This window comes from Patiria miniata, unplaced genomic scaffold (genome assembly GCF_015706575.1).
Source record: "Patiria miniata isolate m_02_andy unplaced genomic scaffold, ASM1570657v1 HiC_scaffold_19, whole genome shotgun sequence".
Lineage (NCBI taxonomy): Eukaryota > Metazoa > Echinodermata > Asteroidea > Valvatida > Asterinidae > Patiria > Patiria miniata.
Window position 1 is genome coordinate 12904021 of NW_024037057.1, and position 17542 is coordinate 12921562.

Genomic DNA, 17542 nt, shown 5'->3' on the forward strand with positions numbered 1-17542 from the left:
TGCAATCGGAGGGACAAAATACATTAAGCATCTAAGCTCTGTCTTCTGTCTATTAAAATCCACCTTCAAATCGATGTACAAATCATCAACATTTTTTCTACAAACATGAAACATTAACACAAGTTTAAAAGGAATGGATGTTCCATGTATCTCATACTACTAGTTGATAAGTACTACATGTCTGCACAGAAAATTTTATTAAAAATTAAAAAAAAATATTGATTTTTTTTCCCATCACTAAAATATATTGTCAGCACAATCCCCAAATTCTAAAAGCATATTTACATGTACAGCCAATTAAAATAAAATCACAAAAGAATTGAAAAAAATGTTGCAACCTGACGCCACGTTTTTCTTATATATCATCTCAATGAAAGTCATTGCAAAAATGATGATAAGACATGAATCTGGGACTGAGAAACATTTCCAATTTTGTTAGAAAATACTTTAAAAAAATTCTTGACCCGACTCTCCATAGGCTTTGTACACAACCGTGGAAGTGGCGTCAGGTTGCAACATTTTTTTCCAAAGAATTTAGAAAGCAAACAAAAATGCAAATCAGTATTTAAATTCTTACCTGAATACTTGCGTTGCTGCAGATATTAGGAAATGCCCAATGAACTTCAAGACTGTATACTACACAGCGCCTGGGATCCGTCAATGAATTTTAAGTCAATCTTTGCAACAAAACAAGCAGTGATTTCTGTCCTTTCATGGATAAAATCTTCCCCTGGTTATTCAAACGTCATCCCTGAAACCGCTCAAAAGCTCAACATTGTGTCCACATATTTTGCAAACAAAAGACCATATTCCAGAAATCTTCGTGCTCTAACTAAGTCCGATCATCTGTTGAACTCCGGTCCAAGGACACACCACGGGACAATAGCCACCGCCTTGACCCCGAGAAACCCCGGGTAGTCCTTCTAAGTTCTAGGAATCACGGTCAGTGGATCTCGACGTCTCGGAGTCGGTGGTTGAAAAACCCGTGACACGTCTCGCCGAATTTTACCCGCAAAAATTGTCAATCGCAAACAACCACACTGATCAAATAAGAAATGTGTTCTTACCCTAGTTTCTGAAGCGGTGCTTTGGTCTGATTGAGGTTGAGCAAACTGGTAAAACTTCCGTAAAATGTCCGTACTTCAGTTCAGTTTCTTTGAAAAAGACGTGGGAATATTTAACAACACGTGCACTGCAAACACGTTTGTATTTTGACAGCACCCTGCACTACCAGGGTGACCGTAAGGTCAGAGCCAAATTCTGCTAAATGCGCATCAAAAATCTGTCAGATTTATCAAAAATCTGCCAAATTCCCCAGAATTACTCGAAATACATGACTATAAACACTTAAAATCACATGCAGATTGGTAATATTGCCTTAATTAAGATTCAAATTACATAATAAACAATCTAGTCGCATAAAGATGTTGTGAAATTATTGGTAAATTTCGGGCAAAACGTGGATCCGACCAACAAAGTCTGTTTCCCAGTGAACCTCAGCACCTAGACCAGCCAAGTTGAGCCAACCTGTCCCATTATGCAAGGGTTTGTCTGAAAAAAGGATTGAAGCTTTTTGAACTAAATGTACACTTTTTTGTTCAAATTTGCAGTTTTTCCGTCAAATAACCATTTTTGCAGATGAATTCTGCCAGAAATCGGCCAAAAAAATTCATTCTGTCAAATTTTCGGTCAAACTCGTTTTTTTTACAAAAATTCTGTCAAAGTTGGCCGAAAATCGGCTGAAACGGTCACCCTGTGCACTACCGGCAGTTTTACACAAGTGCTGCGCCATCGAATGACTCATTGCGCGCATAATGAACTGGGATGGCGCGCTGACGAGACATGTAGTTTCCCTAATTAATTGAAATAAATTATTATTCTGTAGGCGGGGATTAAGGGGTACGGGTACTGGGAAAGTCAATTCTTAATTTGTTATTTCAGTATTCCTCTTAAACTACTTAAATAATTCCTCCTCATGCACTTCATATTTCGCTAGGAGAGGATCGGATGACGATCCGATCCTGACCTTTTGGGGGGCGGGGGTAGGGTATCAATTTTAAGTCATACTAGTGTTTAATTCGGACTACATATTGTTTAGACTACATATTTTCATGGCAAGTGTAGATGTAATTTTGTTGAATAATGGCCTATGTTTTGGTAAACGTCGTACCCCACTAACCCCCCCCCCCCCCGGCCCCCCAAAAAAATATTTTAGACCCCAAAACAATACATTTTAGTCACGATTAATATTTTAAGATGTAGGGCTAGGGACACTTTTTTTAGATGAGGGTATACAAATTATTTATGTTTTATCTTGAATATTCATAGGATTGTAATTCAAACCTTTTGGAAGGATATGATGCATGGAAACAGGTGGTCTTATGTTGTGTCCCCCTTCCCCCCCCCCCCCCCCCCTGTTAAAAATTTGGTGAATAGAGGAAAATTTATTTGAATTCCCCCAGAACAAAAGACGTACCTTCCTAAAGTGTACATCCCCCCCCCCCCTCCCCCAAATGTTATTCAGGTAATTTGTGCGAAAGAGGCGCAAAATAAAACAAAAACCCTTTCTTTCAAAGGGCTATACCCATGCCACTGTTATATTTATTCCTCCACATTAAGCAAAATAGACATTTCAGTTTCAAGCTAGAGTACAGTACAGGACGCAAGAGAGTAAATTTTGGCGAGACTTATCGTATAAAATCCAGACGCCTTGAAATAACCGATAGGCGTTAAAAATCATACAATTGTTTTGAAATTATCGTTTATCACATCCCGTTAGACGTTTGCAAAATAAATGTAGTTATCCAACACCGCCCCCCCCCCGACTACCCCCACCCACTCCGGCCTTTTGGAAAAAAAGGCACCGTTACCGTTACATAGCGCCCTCTCTTGACTTGTTTTTCAAGCCGCCGCGCCGTCCGCCATTTGATGTTCAAAACCTTCAATAGGAGGTTGAAATCGCAAGAGGTTATTGTGTTTCTTAACGAGTAAATTAATTGCAATATTGAAGACACGCCAGAATGGAATACCACAGTGAGTACTCTACTGGAGTGATTACTTTGATTGAAGTCAAAATATGCACTTCTAGTTCTAGGCCATAGGCCTAATTCGTTCCGAATGTTACAAACATGCTAACAATGACTAATGGTGTCGGAAATAGACGTTGCAGCTATGTGCAATATCATCGCTACATAAGTACATTGCCTATTGGCAATGGCATTCTGTTGAATTTTTCGCAGTGGCTATTGTTATGGCAGTAGACTCTCTGGATCCCTGACCAAATAGTATTCAACGTCGACATCTTCGATTTTTAGGCGCATAAGAATCTAAGATTAGATGTCATTGATTGTCAACGTTGAATATACTAGGGCCTAATTGGTCATCAGGGAACCCGACAATGGTGCAAGTACAACCACTTTAAGTTTAAAATTATAAATTAAACACTGGGGCACAATTGCAGAATACCCCGCCACTCGATCTATCCACCATGTCCACCTCGTAGCCGGCTGCGTTGAGTTGACCTCAATAGACATTCTCAGCGCTACTTCAATACTTGTACATGTTGTATGTACTATGCATCACGCTCCATTGCACTCCCACTTCGTAACCGCGTAGCCGCCAACAGGGTAGTTGGTTTGGACTTAGAATTTTTTCAGCAACTCCCATTCCTTTTGTGTTGCTTCGTTCTCAAGCATATTCAAGGGGACTAGTCCCACTCCGTATCCGCGTTGCCGCCAACTAGCTGGAGTTACCCAGCCCTGAGTTTTATCATTGGGTTGTCATCTAGGGCTGGAGCGAGTTTTTCTCGTAACTTGTAGTATAGGCAAAAAAATTTGGAAAATGTTCAATTTTGTCCCCGTTACACACTAATTGCAACTGCAACTCACCCCAAACTTGCCTGGAATAACCATTACACAGGTCCTTGAAGTAAAAAACAATCCACGATGAAGATTCAGCCTACAATTGCAGTGAAAACAGGAGGAATAACCGCTAACCTGACAACCTTTCAGGCATGGCCAGGACTGCAATTGGTTTGTGCACAAAAAAAAATGTGTACAATGAATGGCGGTCGAATAACAGGCACAGAGAGCGATCGCTGTCAACTACTCGTTTTTGCCGGCTGCGCTGGCTGTTGGCGCATGACGTCACGCGGAAGCGTAACACCCGATGACTGTTTCATGCACTAATATAAGGTTTACCCCTCGCATCACAGCTTTGGTACTGGAACCGCAACCGATTGTGCATGAAACAGTTGTGTTGCTTCGTTCTCAAATAATGGACCCCCACTCAGTAGCCGTGTAGCTGGCATGGACTTGAATTGTTTCTTTTCCAGTGATTCCAACCTCGTAGCCAGAGAATTTAGGGGTGTATTTCCGAGTGGCGGGGTATTCTGCAATTACTCCAAAGACTGGATAGCGGATATCCATACATACACCATTCACACAGTAGACTTTGCAGATTGACCAATTCGCCCCCACGAAGGTGGCCGCATATAATGCGCCTATGATGCCTATCAGATGTCCGTATCAAATGTTTTGGTCACGTACACATATTATGATGCTCTAAAAAGGACACATTTCCGTTGTCATGGTTGTGATTATTATTTCCATAACGCCGTAAAAGTGAACTGCGGCATTAAAAAAGTAAACCACGACGTTAGAAAAATTGTAAACCTTGGTAACTTGTGGTGGTCGTCAAAATATAAGTCAAGTGAACCGTGATGTTACAAAAGAAATCATGCTGTCTATAAAGACGGCAGCTTGTCCTTTGTAGATCACCAGCCAGTCTCACCGGTCTCACCAATATGGCGTCAAATTCATTCATTGTGCTGCTCTTTATCCGCTATCCAGTCTTTATATACATAGACATCACTCAATGAGTCAGTCTACTGCCGTAACAATACCCACTGCGAATTGTACATCCTGCGAAAAATTCAACCCAATGCCATTGAATAAAGGTCAGTCATTGCAAAAATGTTGACAAGACATTCTGGGACTGAGCTGAGAAACATTTCTACTTTTGTGAAGAAAACTGAAGAAATACTTTCTTGACTCTCCATAGACCTTGTCATCTGGATACTTTCTTTCCAATTATTCTCTAAGGTCCCCTATATTATTAATTTATTGAAAAATGAAGTATACCGGTACATGTTCCGGTAGTACTAGGGTATTTGGGAAAAAAATGTTGCAACTTAAGCGGTTGTGTACAAAGTCTATGGAGAGTCAAGAAAACTTTTTAAGTAGGAAATTTGGAAATGTTTCTCAGTCCCAGATTCATGTCTTATCAATATCATCAGATCATCATTTTTGCAATGACTGACCTTCATTGAGATGATACATGAAGAAAAAGTGGCATCAGGTTGCAATATTTTTTCCGGGTATTTTCTTTTAATTAATATGGGGTCCAAATGTGACACATTTGTAATGCCGCTTTTTTCCCAAGGTCCAAGCTTAAGCCACTCCATGTCCCAAAGCTACGGCCACGCCAGCAGCCTGGAACCCATGACCCTTGGGTCACCGACCTCTATGGGATCAAGTCATCAAGTACCTGGTTCCCATAGCAACCTGTTCCTGCCAGGATACCTGATGGGCGAAATGGGTCCGTCTGTGTCGGTAAGATTTCACCCTTTCTGCACCACATGCAGTAATTCAATCGGTCATACTAAACACCGCAAAAAAAGACCGCACTCATTGGAGGGGTCATAATTTTGAGTCTGATCGTCTTATAATAACGTCATTTATATAGACCTTTGGAGAATGTTGTTAGCTACATTTTTATACCCCGTTTGCTACCAAAGACTCAATCGTCCAATATTTACAACAGTTTATGAAAACTGATGCAGTTTGAAAAGTTGAGAATTTAAAAAGTAAGCAAGTGAAACTTGCTATGCAGCGTGACAATTTTACACTGCCCGAAACGAACGGCAGGGAATATTGATCGCACAGTGCTTGCATGCACGGGAGCACGCGAAATTGAATTACTCACGCTTTGTTACGGCACTGTGCAGTCATTAGGGGCCAGTTACGGGCGTGTGTGTTTGTGCTAAGCACTTTCTCCTCGCATAAGCTTTAAATTTGCAACTTTTCAAACTGCATGAATTTTCATAAACCTTTGTCAAGAAAACAAGCACGCGGTGGACTGTACACATGTAGCTACATGTACATGTGTATGTACTTTGAAATTTCAACTGGAATATTCCAGGCTAATTCATATTTAGTTTGATGCAGTTTCCATTTACAACTTTACAAACATTGTCTCGGTATTATAGTCTCGTTAATGTAATTTCATGGCATAAAACTGGCTAAGAAAAGGATGCTTCTTATTGTGCGATGACCACTAGACACGTCGTAACTTGCAACGTGTTTTAAGCCGTTGTGAAGGAACTAACGACGCGTTCAAAACACATCGTCAGTTTTGTGAAATGGATCATGCGATGCATTGCAAGTTGCTACGTGTTACGAGTTGCGACGCGTTGCAGCGCTTCGTGAAATCAGGGGCTGGTCTGTATACGTAGTTACTCTAAAGCCTTTTTCCTTTTCTCTATTTTCTGATTTTTCCAGCCTTCCAGCAGCAGGTTATGGTCGTCATCTAGGAGCAGTCCCCCGAGGGGTGTAACCCCATCCACCCTCGGTCCTAGAGATGGTGGATCAGGTCTTGGAAGAAGCGATAGTAGGATGTCACAGAGGTAAGACTGCTAGCAGCAAGATAGAACTCCGTGGACTATCCCCAACTCCCTAGGGGGTGTGCAAAATCGTATTAAACTTTGAGGATTCAGGACTGTTAGGGTTAAACAGAGACAAAGACAGGGATATAATGAAAACTTCTAAGGTATTGGCGCTGCGGTTGTTCTATGCAACCCACATGAAGATTTCAAGGCGGGTTTCAATGGTTGGACTGAAAAATGCTTGATCATCTAATAATAATATCGGATTCTCATATAGCGCACGTATCTACCAACAATTAGGTACTCAAGGCGCTGAAGAATATGTCTATTATTAACCCCTTAAGGACGGGGTGTAATGGGGACATTCCTCCACACATAGAGCAAGTGGCCCGCATGACTGCACAGCCTTTGTGTGGTAGCGGGACTGCACAAAAGCAGCAGCTGTGGAACTACCCACTAGTCGTGTGCCAAGGCATACCACAGCTGGCAACTGCATTCCAATGAGGATTAGCGGCCGCGGCCATGACCGCTTCCCGTGCGCATGGGGTTAAAGAAAGGTAAATAAAGTTTATGAGAAATATGAGACCCATTATGTAGCACCTTATAAGGGTTTACAAGGTGCTGCGGCGCATATTGCAGCCACTGCCAGAAACACCGGGGCAAACCCCCTTCTCTTAGCGATAAGTGTTACTGGGTTCTTTAACGTGCATTACACAACACACAGGACCTACGGCTTTAGGTCCCATTCGAAAAATGAAGCAATAATTATAAAGTGCCTTGCTCAAGAGCACAAGCACCATGTTCCAACGGTCAGGATTCGAACCCACATACCACGGCACACGAGTCAAACACCGTAATAGCACCCCACATTGGACCACCGCACCACATTGGACCACATGTACATCATCTGACTTGCACCAGAACACAAGAAACTAGTCTCTGAATTCAGGATATTCGCAAAGTTGCTATGGAGTTGATAGAAATCAAGCAGCAGCTTCTAGCGGATAAATAAAGAAAACTTCAAAATTAATTGCATTACTGTACATGTATGTGTTTTCTTAGCAGGCCGGCAGTCACTAGGACACCGAAAGACAAAACTGGTGCCCCGCCAGTAGCCGGTCTCTTTGATAATGTGGACGCTCTGAAAGGAAGTCCGGCTGTTGGAGGAGTGTACGGGGAAACACCGGAGAAGAGACAGGTATTGAATGACCAAGGAATAGGACTCTACATTTTTGAATAAATTAATATTTGATTACTCCAACTCAGACTTAATAGAATATTCATACATTTTTGTAAATACCTAAGACAGTTTACCCATTCCTGTTGGTCAAGAGCCCATCACGTGGCCGGTTTAAACGGTTGATAAAGACCGGCTGGCTGGTCTTAAACACTTTCCCCATGAAATTTGGACTCCGAGGATGAAATCCGGTGCCGGTACCGTTTTATTGGTTGAACGTTCACAATCCTCACGTAGATCTGCACATTACTACCAGTGAGTCAGTATTTCATAGTCCTAAATTCACACTACACTGACACTGCTGCATTCTGCGCCACGATAATTAGGAGTTGTGTACTACTTCTCGCGAGAGGGCAATACCATAGCATAGCTAGAGGGGCATTTCAAAAAGCATGAAGTAAATTTGTTGAACAAAATCATTAGAAATTTGTAATTTTTGACTTGTTTTTACTTTTGGACTGAAACGTTTTTGGCTTGGGTCATTATCAGCATCGGTCTTAAACATAATGTTTAAAACCCGCCAAGCGCACATTTATGTTAAGGAGAATACACTCGCAAGTGTGGATTTGTAATTTAACTCGCGAAGCGCCGAGTGAATTTGTAAATTAAGAATCCACACTTGCGAGTGTATTCTTCGACTGAAACCATTGCGTCAAAAGAAGTAATGTCATTAACAGTCCAGTGAGTGGAGGTGAAAAAACTTGCATATCTTGTGTGGAGACGTGGTCATTAGGGTAATTTACGAGGGAGTTTTTCCAAGGCTCTTAATCTTATACGTAATCAAGCATTGTGGCGTGTTAAGCATACATGTACCTAAATATGGTAAATTGGGGGCAGTATTTTGAGAACCAAAAAAAGCCATTTTTTTTTCCAACGCTGGTTGGCCGACCAGCGTTGGAACTTGATACAGAAATACCAGTTTTCTTGAAGATGTCAGCACACCAGGTGCCATGATTTAAAAGGATGCTTTAGACTCATTCACTCCAGTAAGGTATTTTATATTGATTTGGTAGATTTGCTTTTCGATGTTTGCAAATGTTGTAGTTTTAAACTTTCTTAAATATTTTTGGTTTTCCAGCTGGATTTGTCGATGTCTAAAACTCCATTACCAACCTCTTCATATGCTGCAGGTTTGTACAAAGTCATTTTTATTATACTCTTACCATAAGATTGTATTTCTTTGTATAAATACATTTAGTTTTCATATATTTTCGAGTTCGAACCCTGTATGGAAACACAGTGCTTGTGTTCTTGGGCAAAGACACTTTACTACAATTGCCTCTTTCTATCCTGTAGTATAAATGAGTACCTGTGAGGGTAGAGACCAGATAACGCTGATCTTGCAGAGATGAAACTTTTCCGATTTTAATCGGAAATCCGAATTTTGGAATTTTCCAACGAAATTTGTGATTTTCTTACAATTTGTCCCACAAAATTTGATTTTGTAACAATTTTTTTCACAAAATGTCATTTTATTTCATTTACTATTTCGAAGAAAAGTCAATGAAAAATTGATGGAAATGGCACGTTAAAATCATCGCAAACGTAGTTTTAATCTCTTTCACCAGTCATTATTGAAGTGTTTCAACGGTAGAAACACAGGCCATAACACTGATCGGAGCCTATTCCGGCTGGACAAAAGGTTAAACATTGACAGGTGACATGGAAAAATCACTGTGTCGCACGTGCTTGCATATGTACAAAGATGTATGCAATGGTACTAGCGTACGTACATGTACCACACCGTCTGCTAGCGCATAGCAAATAAACCATTAAATTTTGTTTGAATCGAAAATAATTAAGCAGGAGTTGGTGTCCGGAAATTGGGCATGAAGTGTATTGTACATGCATGTACATGTGTGTAACAGATCTGCAGCACGGCCCAGATTTCGGACACATATTTTTGTTCGACGTATTTTCCGATTTTTTTGCCATATGCCAGTTTCATCTCTGATGATAGATAGCTGCTGCAGAAAACTGGTCTCATGGCCTGATGAACAAGGGTAATAATTGTGTAGTGCTTTGAGACTTTGGTATTTAGCGCTAATTCTGCCAGCTGGCCAGATGCAACACAGCGCATCAGGTGTAAAAGTCTGTGGGACCTTGCTGCACTGAGCTATCAACACCAGTGAATGAAACGGCCAATTCTGGACAATGAGAGCTAGTCCAATTGAACAATGCCACAGTTGTATCCTGCTGCAGTGAGTTGGTGACCACGGACTCTGATGGAGTTTACCTTGAGAGTTTTGGCCAAATGGATCTTGCTACGCTAGGCAGGTTTGTCATTTTGACAAGTTTTGCATGTTGCGTTGAGCAGAGATGTTGTTGGATTTGTTTTTTGAAACACCCTGGAAGGTTTGCCAAGAATTTGTCTATGTTCTGTTTGATTACATACTTAAATAAATACGTCCCTTTATTTGTGTCTTTACTTGTAGGCACCCCCGCCAATAGTCGAATGTTCTCACCTGCCCAGACCCCTCAGTCACAATTTGGTGCGAGGCAGACACCGTCATCACCTGCTCAGATCGATCCATTCTACACTCAGGGGTGAGTCACTCCAAAGTTTTATCCCAGCACAGTTTGTATATAGACGGAACCGGGCACGTATTCACTGTACACTCACCCCTTCACAGGCGAAACCATTATGCATGCTATTGTACAGACAGCCGTGTTTTACTTTACTCTCGAGGACAATGCTTTGTGTTTCCCTTTGTCCCTGTAATATAAAACTCTCCCATGGACTAAGCACACAAACCTACTACAGTGGACCGTTTCCAACAAAAGACACAACTCCCGAGGACTGAAAGGATCTGTTGTTCTCCCTTTGTGTGTCTGTCATCGGGAGTTATTTAGAACACGTACAAAGCAACTGCCCCGTAGTGGATTATCCAGTCCTGCTGATTTGAGGCATGCGATCCCACCCCCACGCCATCGCATGCCTAAAAGCTTCCCGAGAAGTGTGCATAATTGCACGCCTGAATTTCCCTAGACCACAGAATCACACACCTAGAAAATTACACAACTAGAAAAACCACACGCCGGAAAAAAATCCAGATGTGCCTATTTCCACATGCCTGTGATTTTCAAATCATCAGGACTGATTATCGGAACATAGCTAGCACAATGCTTGCGCCATTGAAGGGGGCCTTCGTGATAGAATCTATGCTTTTGTTCCACGATCTATCAACTGAATACTTTGTTCATTTTGCAGAGAAGCAATAACTCCCGATGTCCAGTTGGATGAAACGTGGATCACCATCTTCGGGTGAGTTCGGTCGAAACTATTTCTGGTATTTCGAATGGGAAAGTAAGGTAGCACTTCAAATGACTAACTACAATGAAAGTTTGTATAAGTTTTCGTAGCTACAACTGCTTCATCAGATGCAATGAAGACGGGCATCATCTTGGAAGGTTTTTGAAGGGGTACATGTTCAGTCAAAACAGAGGGTGCTGATCAATCAATTATCAGTGGTTGCTGTTATTTGTCAGTTCAGTGCGTGACATCGCGTAGCGGCAATCGACTGAATGAGACCGTGATTTCGGGCACAATTCAAAACAAGACTCGGCAACAATTGAATTGAAATCAAGATCCTAGAATATTGTTTTCTCGGGATATACAGCATTCACTGAGCTGAAACTTCATCAGGTTAGTTGTTCAACACCCTTCTTTAGAATTTGAGCACAAAAACAGTTCACAAATGACAAATGATGTACGCTACCTTTAACCCTAACTCCCTAGCATGATTTACTAGGAACCATACCCATCCTGGCAAATTCCAACACCATATGGGAAACTGCACACACATATTTCTGACTTAGTTTCTGGAGGTGTGCCAACCCAATGTAAAAGACTGTCAGTTCAGGGGTACTGTACCCATCCTGACAGATTCCAACAAGACATGCTGTTAGGGTTTGATGGGTTGAGTTCTGTTAGGGTTAATGGATCGGTCTGTTGTTAAGCTGGATTAGTTTACGTATATTCAAAGTAATTCAGTAATTTTATATTTGATTTTTTTGCATAGATTCCCACCAGCTGCAACATCTTATGTTCTCCAGCAATTTTCTCAGTACGGCAGCATCGTTAGGCATGTGGTAAGTGCAAACATAAAGATATTATTTCAAAGCTTTTTATAATCTTTGAATTGGTGGGTTTATGTTCTGATGTTCAACCCAAGATATTGTGGGGAAATATGGAGGTTGCGGGTCCGAGTCCAGACTGTTGGGTTGTGTTGCTCGTGCCCTTGGGCAAGAAACTATATCGTGAGTTGTTTCTCTCTACTTTTCCCAAAGTAAGTAGTCTGTCACGGGCCAATGTGGCCCATCAGGCCGGCATTTCCGGTTTCAGTATGAAACGACTGAGAATATTTCTATTTCCTTGGATGGGATGCCAGTCCATTGCAGGTTACTCCCCAGCTAATGCCAGTACCCATTTATACTCCTGGGTGGAGAGAGGCAAGTGGGGATGAAGTGGCTTGGCCAAGGACACAACATTTGACCAGCAGCTGGATTCGAACCCCGGACCCTCTGATCATGAATGACGAACCCTAACCACTAGGCGACACTCTCCACACTGGTCCCATGAGGTCATGTGTAATTGTACTGTCGTGGTTACACTGTGTAGGCGTTGGTGCTGAAATTGCAACATTAACCCTTACTCTCTGAGGGTAGTTTACTGCATGTTAGTTGGTTATGCCAATGCCCTCCAGCTGCAGTTTATTGGAGGATACTTTGATGTAGCAGTGAAGGCTCCAATTGGCAGGAGTTGGAGGCCCTGGAGGGTGCCTGATACTGACCAGCTGGGGGCACTTGATTGTTATCAGAGGACTCTCATTGTTCTCTGTGGCATGTATTGGAGTGCCTGTCCAGTTACCCTTGAAATGACATGGCAGATATTGGAGGGCCATGCAAAAAACATAGGAGATTTTCTTGAGGCACATATTGGCATGCGTTGGAGGGTCTAGTAGGGTAAGGGTTAAGGTTCGCCCTCCCTAGCCCTGTGGTATTTTGGCTAGAAACCCTGCTGAACACAGCAACACTTGCCAAAATGACAAGCCTGCACAGTGTAGCAAGTGAAAGGCTATGGTTGCCAATCAAGGCAGGTGAGGAAAAAAAGAGATTTCACCATGAAAAGTGGCGCAATTCTCTAAATAGACCCTTTCATAAAACTGGTCACTGCTCAGTCAACCATGAATGTAAGGACATGATCAGGTTGTCCTTTTAAAGAGGAGATTCATCCCTAACAGAGGATATCTCCCTTTGATTCACATGTGCCCTACTTCTGTTCCAATTAGCAATATATCTCAGTTTCGGTTTTTTTATCCACCCTGTATTACAGGGACAAAGGAAACACAATGCCTTGTCCTCGAGAGTTATGTGGTGCACCACCATGTTGTTGCTTGTGTCCTTGGGCAAGACACTTACCACCAATTTCCCCCTCTCTCTCTCAGATTTAGACTTGACTAACACTGTATGGATGCTGTTGCTTTGTCTTGTTTCCCGTTGTCAGGCCGCAAGCAGCGGCAACTGGCTTCACATGCAGTACAGCTCCAAGCTGCAAGCGAAGAAAGCACTCAGTAAAAACGGCAAAGTGTTCGGGGGGAACATCATGGTAGGCGTCATGCCGTGCATTGACAAGGTAGGTTGAAGTGGTACCAACAAAATGGCTCATTATAAAAAATTGTATCCAACAAGTTTGCCATTTTATAATTAAAGTCATGTAGGATCACTTCCTAAGTTGCAATTACCCGGAAAAGTACCTACTGATTGAAAGTGAAGATAGGACTGGTATCAGAATACTCGGTGAAATTAATCCACCAGAGGTGGTTTTGTTCGAAAGAAAACAATCATTGAATATGGTTTTAAAAATTGCAAGTGTGCACTTAGTCTTTACTCAAGGCTCGCCTTAATTCAGTCACAAACTTAGTCTTGATTCAAGGCTCTTCAGTTCAACCTTTTGGTAGAGTGTACAAATTTAGTCTTGATTTAAGGTTCTCATCTTCAACTTTCTGTAGAGTTTACAAAGTTAGTCTTGATTGAAGGCTGTCATCTCAAACTTTCTGTAGTGTACAAAGTTAGTTTTGATTCAAGGCTCTCATCTCAAACTTTCTGTAGAGTGTACATAGTCTTGAATCAAGGCTATTATCTCCTACAATTTTAAGAGTGTACAATGTTTGTCTTGATTCAAGGCTTTCATCTCAAACTTTCCACGTAGAGTGTACAAAACTATTCTTCATTCAAGACTCTTATCTCAAACTGTGGAGTGTACAAAGTTAGTATTGATTCAAGGCTGTCATCTCCAACTTTCTGTAGAGTGCACAAAGTTAGTTTTGATTCAAGGCTGTCACCTTAACCTTTCGGTAGAGTGTACAAAATTAGTCTTGATTGAAGGCTGTCATCTCAAACTTCCCGTAGAGTGTAATGGAAGGTGGGGATCAGTGCAACGCCAGCACGCTACAATCCAACACGCCCTCCCGGTATCCCATGACCCCTCAGGCTGAAGAGGTCGAGGCGTCACAACGACCGACGTCGTCAATCAGGCCACTAACGGCCGCTTACAAAGCGGCGAGCAGTAATCATGAGGTAAGAGATAGGAACAGTACAAACATTACATCCGGTTTGGTTTACTTTTCAGAGTCATGTTAATCCAAATTGTTCTGAAAATGGGAAATAAAAACATGAAAAGGTCAATGTTTGAAACAGGAGCCTTCCAGAGACCTCGTAAATATCCATATTGGAAAGTATTTTTTTTGGCGTCGGCCTTCTCTCTACATACCACCTTTCAAGTTCAGTTGAGATTGACGACTGAATTACACCCCTGATTTTAACAAAGCATCCCATTATTTTGGAATACCTTTTGGGAATACACCTTGGACATATTATTTAAGTTTCTTTCCTTTTCTTACTTCAGGTTATCCAGGGCGGCTCAACTCCTAAAAAGTCTTCCAACGTCGTCAGCAAAACATTAGAATACATGTTTGGCTGGTAACACATCCAGTAATACAGAATAAATTATTTTTATAAAAAGTTTCCAAAACCAGTTTCATGAGGCTCCTAACCAGAAAGTGAAATATTTAGCAAAACTTAGTAAGGCCCATTCTCAATTCATATCCGGAACGAGTTGCGGACAAGTTGCAGGTAGAATCATTCACTTTGTCGGGAAGAAGCTCTGCATTTGTCCAAGACATGTTCCGGGGACAATTTTCATCAGCAACTGCTTGACTCACCAATACTGATCACTTCATTGCGGGAAGATTGCGGGGAAGTTGTTCAGAATCCTGCAACTTATTCCCGATACAATGACTGCAACTTGTCCGGAATATGAATTGAGATAGGCCTTAATGACTTTGTTTCAAGCAATAAACACGATGTCACATTTTGACAGGTAACTTGTTTTAACTTGACAAATATTTTTTTTTTTTCTGTGTTAAGCAAATCTAAAATTGGCCTCGATATAAGGCCAAGTAAACAAAAATAAACCAGTTTCTCATGCCCGGCCGGCGGCTTCTTTTAATTCATACATTTGCAATATATTTTGTACATACTCTGTCAATTATAGTGTTGCCAACAAAATTGTAGCTTTGTAGAAAGGGTTATTGCTCCTTTGGACACAATTTTATATCAGCAAAATAGTCAAGAAATTAAAGAATCTATCTGCTATCTTGGAAATTCCACCATATTTGGGAAGGGGGGGGGGGGGGGGAAACGCCCACCTCCTTCATTTTATCAAAAAGGCCGGACGAGAAAGTACTTATTTTTTTTACTTGGCCTAAACTTGTTTGTGTCATTGTATTTGTGCATTACAAGTCTTCCGTGGAAATCAGTGAGGTTTGAATTATTTTGTTCTCCTTTAGTTTGAATTTTTCTCCCAGTTCATCAGTCGCTCTTTTTTACTGCCAACTATCACCTGATTTCGCAAAATCAAGTTGTAAAATTTGATGTCGTCAAACACTAGTCAGTCAGCGTTTACCAATTAGATGACTACTTTTGGTCAGGTGACCGTCAGGTAACCACAGTAGCTAAGTCTAACTCTCTCACATGCACTATGAAAAAAATGTTAGGAGTGTGCATCAGAACCGAGTACCCGACCGCTGATATTAGGAACCGGTTCCAGATTATGGGATGGTACGGAGCTCTGGAGGTGCCATCCAAGATGTTGAGATGCCGAGATAATTTCACGGGATGACGACATCTTACACGTAAGATGTCAACATCCTGAGATGTTTTATCACGGGATGATGACATCGTGAAATAGCATGTCGACATCCTCAGATATCTAGGGATAACGACAACCTCGGAGAAACTTCATCATGGGATGACGACATCCTGAAAGTAGGATTGCTTTCTCATAATTCCACAAAACAGCATTTGAATGTTTCTCAGGATGTCGAATTGCTACTTTCAGGATGTCGTCCTCCCATAATAAATTATCTCAAGAAGGCAACATTCTACTTTCCGGATATCGTCATCCTTTGATAAATCATCCGAGGATGTCGTCATCTTGTATGTAATTTGTCGTCATCCTAGGATAAATTAAGTCAGGATCTGAACAAGTCGGATGGCATTTCCAGAGCTCCATAGGATCGGGTACCTGTAACCAACTTCACAAATTACTTAGTAACTTCTCAGGCAATGAAAAAAAGAAAGAGTTTGAATGCCATTTTTCAAAATGAAAACCAGACTACATGGAAAACCAGAACAGAATTCACGTTCCTATGCATTTTAACGAGCGACAGATGACACTCGTAAAAGTTGCAGATTACACCGCGAAGCTATAAAACCCTTCAGCCAACTCCCGGGATTTCAGTTTTGGGTTGCTGTTATTTGAACCAATTTTCCTTTGAGGATAATAGAAGTCCATGATTTGGATTATTAATTATAACAAAAAAATTATCTGAAAGTCTTTGTCCATGCTCTGTGTGTTAATCAGGTGATATCAATCATTGTGGATATAATTATTTTTAAATTAGAATAAAATGTTTGTTGTAATAAAATGTTTAAAAACAAATTAACAATATGTGTGTGTTGCACGTTCTGCCTAATTCTCTTTGGAACCTTTGATGGGGTCTGTTTAATACCTACTGATCCTGCAGCCGATTTCATGAAACTTTACGCAATGACATAAGTCCACCTGCGCCACAATTTATTGTTCAAGTTGCGCAACATTTCACGTTGCGCGACATTTCAGTTTTGAAAATTTCATTAAAGTTTTATAGTGCGTAAGTCCGCGACTTGCGCAACAAATTATGGCGTAACTTACGCAATCGTTTTAGGTGGCTGGGCTGGGTTGAATGAGTACTGATCTTGGCAGCTACATACACTGCAATCACACTGCAATACACCCCACCCCTTCTACTGATACCCAATTTTACTGCCCCTGGTCACAAGACTTCCAAAAAAAGGATAAAACACTATAATCTAAAAGTTTCTGATATAACCAGCTATCCGTGAATCAAATTAGGTTTTCCCCTTCACTGTCGTATAAACACAATACTCAGTGTGTTACCTCCTGAGTGAAAGTTAGCTCGGTGGTCGAGTGGTAAGACATCTGCACTAGAAAGCAGGTCGTGGGTTCGAGTCCCACCCGAGTGATTTTTTCCAAATTATAGGTTTTGCCCTTCACTGACGTTTAAACACTGTATACT

The 17542-nt window shown here is 41.3% G+C and overlaps 1 protein-coding gene across 2 annotated transcripts; it reads left to right on the top strand.

Moving 5' to 3' along the window:
• The first annotated feature begins 2912 nt into the window (after nt 1–2912).
• On the top strand, nt 2913–14894 carry LOC119725834 (nucleoporin NUP35-like). Of its 2 annotated transcripts, none has more exons than XM_038197423.1 (11): nt 2913–3033; nt 5443–5612; nt 6561–6685; nt 7727–7862; nt 8980–9031; nt 10337–10448; nt 11113–11166; nt 11924–11993; nt 13408–13536; nt 14313–14480; nt 14809–14894. In XM_038197423.1, exons 1-11 carry the CDS (start codon nt 3021–3023, stop codon nt 14884–14886), a joined length of 1107 nt encoding a protein of 368 aa, XP_038053351.1. In that variant the 5' UTR covers nt 2913–3020; the 3' UTR covers nt 14887–14894. The 2 variants fall into 2 exon arrangements, with proteins under 2 accessions (XP_038053351.1, XP_038053352.1); XM_038197424.1 differs by having other exon boundaries at nt 7730–7862.
• Nucleotides 14895–17542: the final 2648 nt, after the last annotated feature.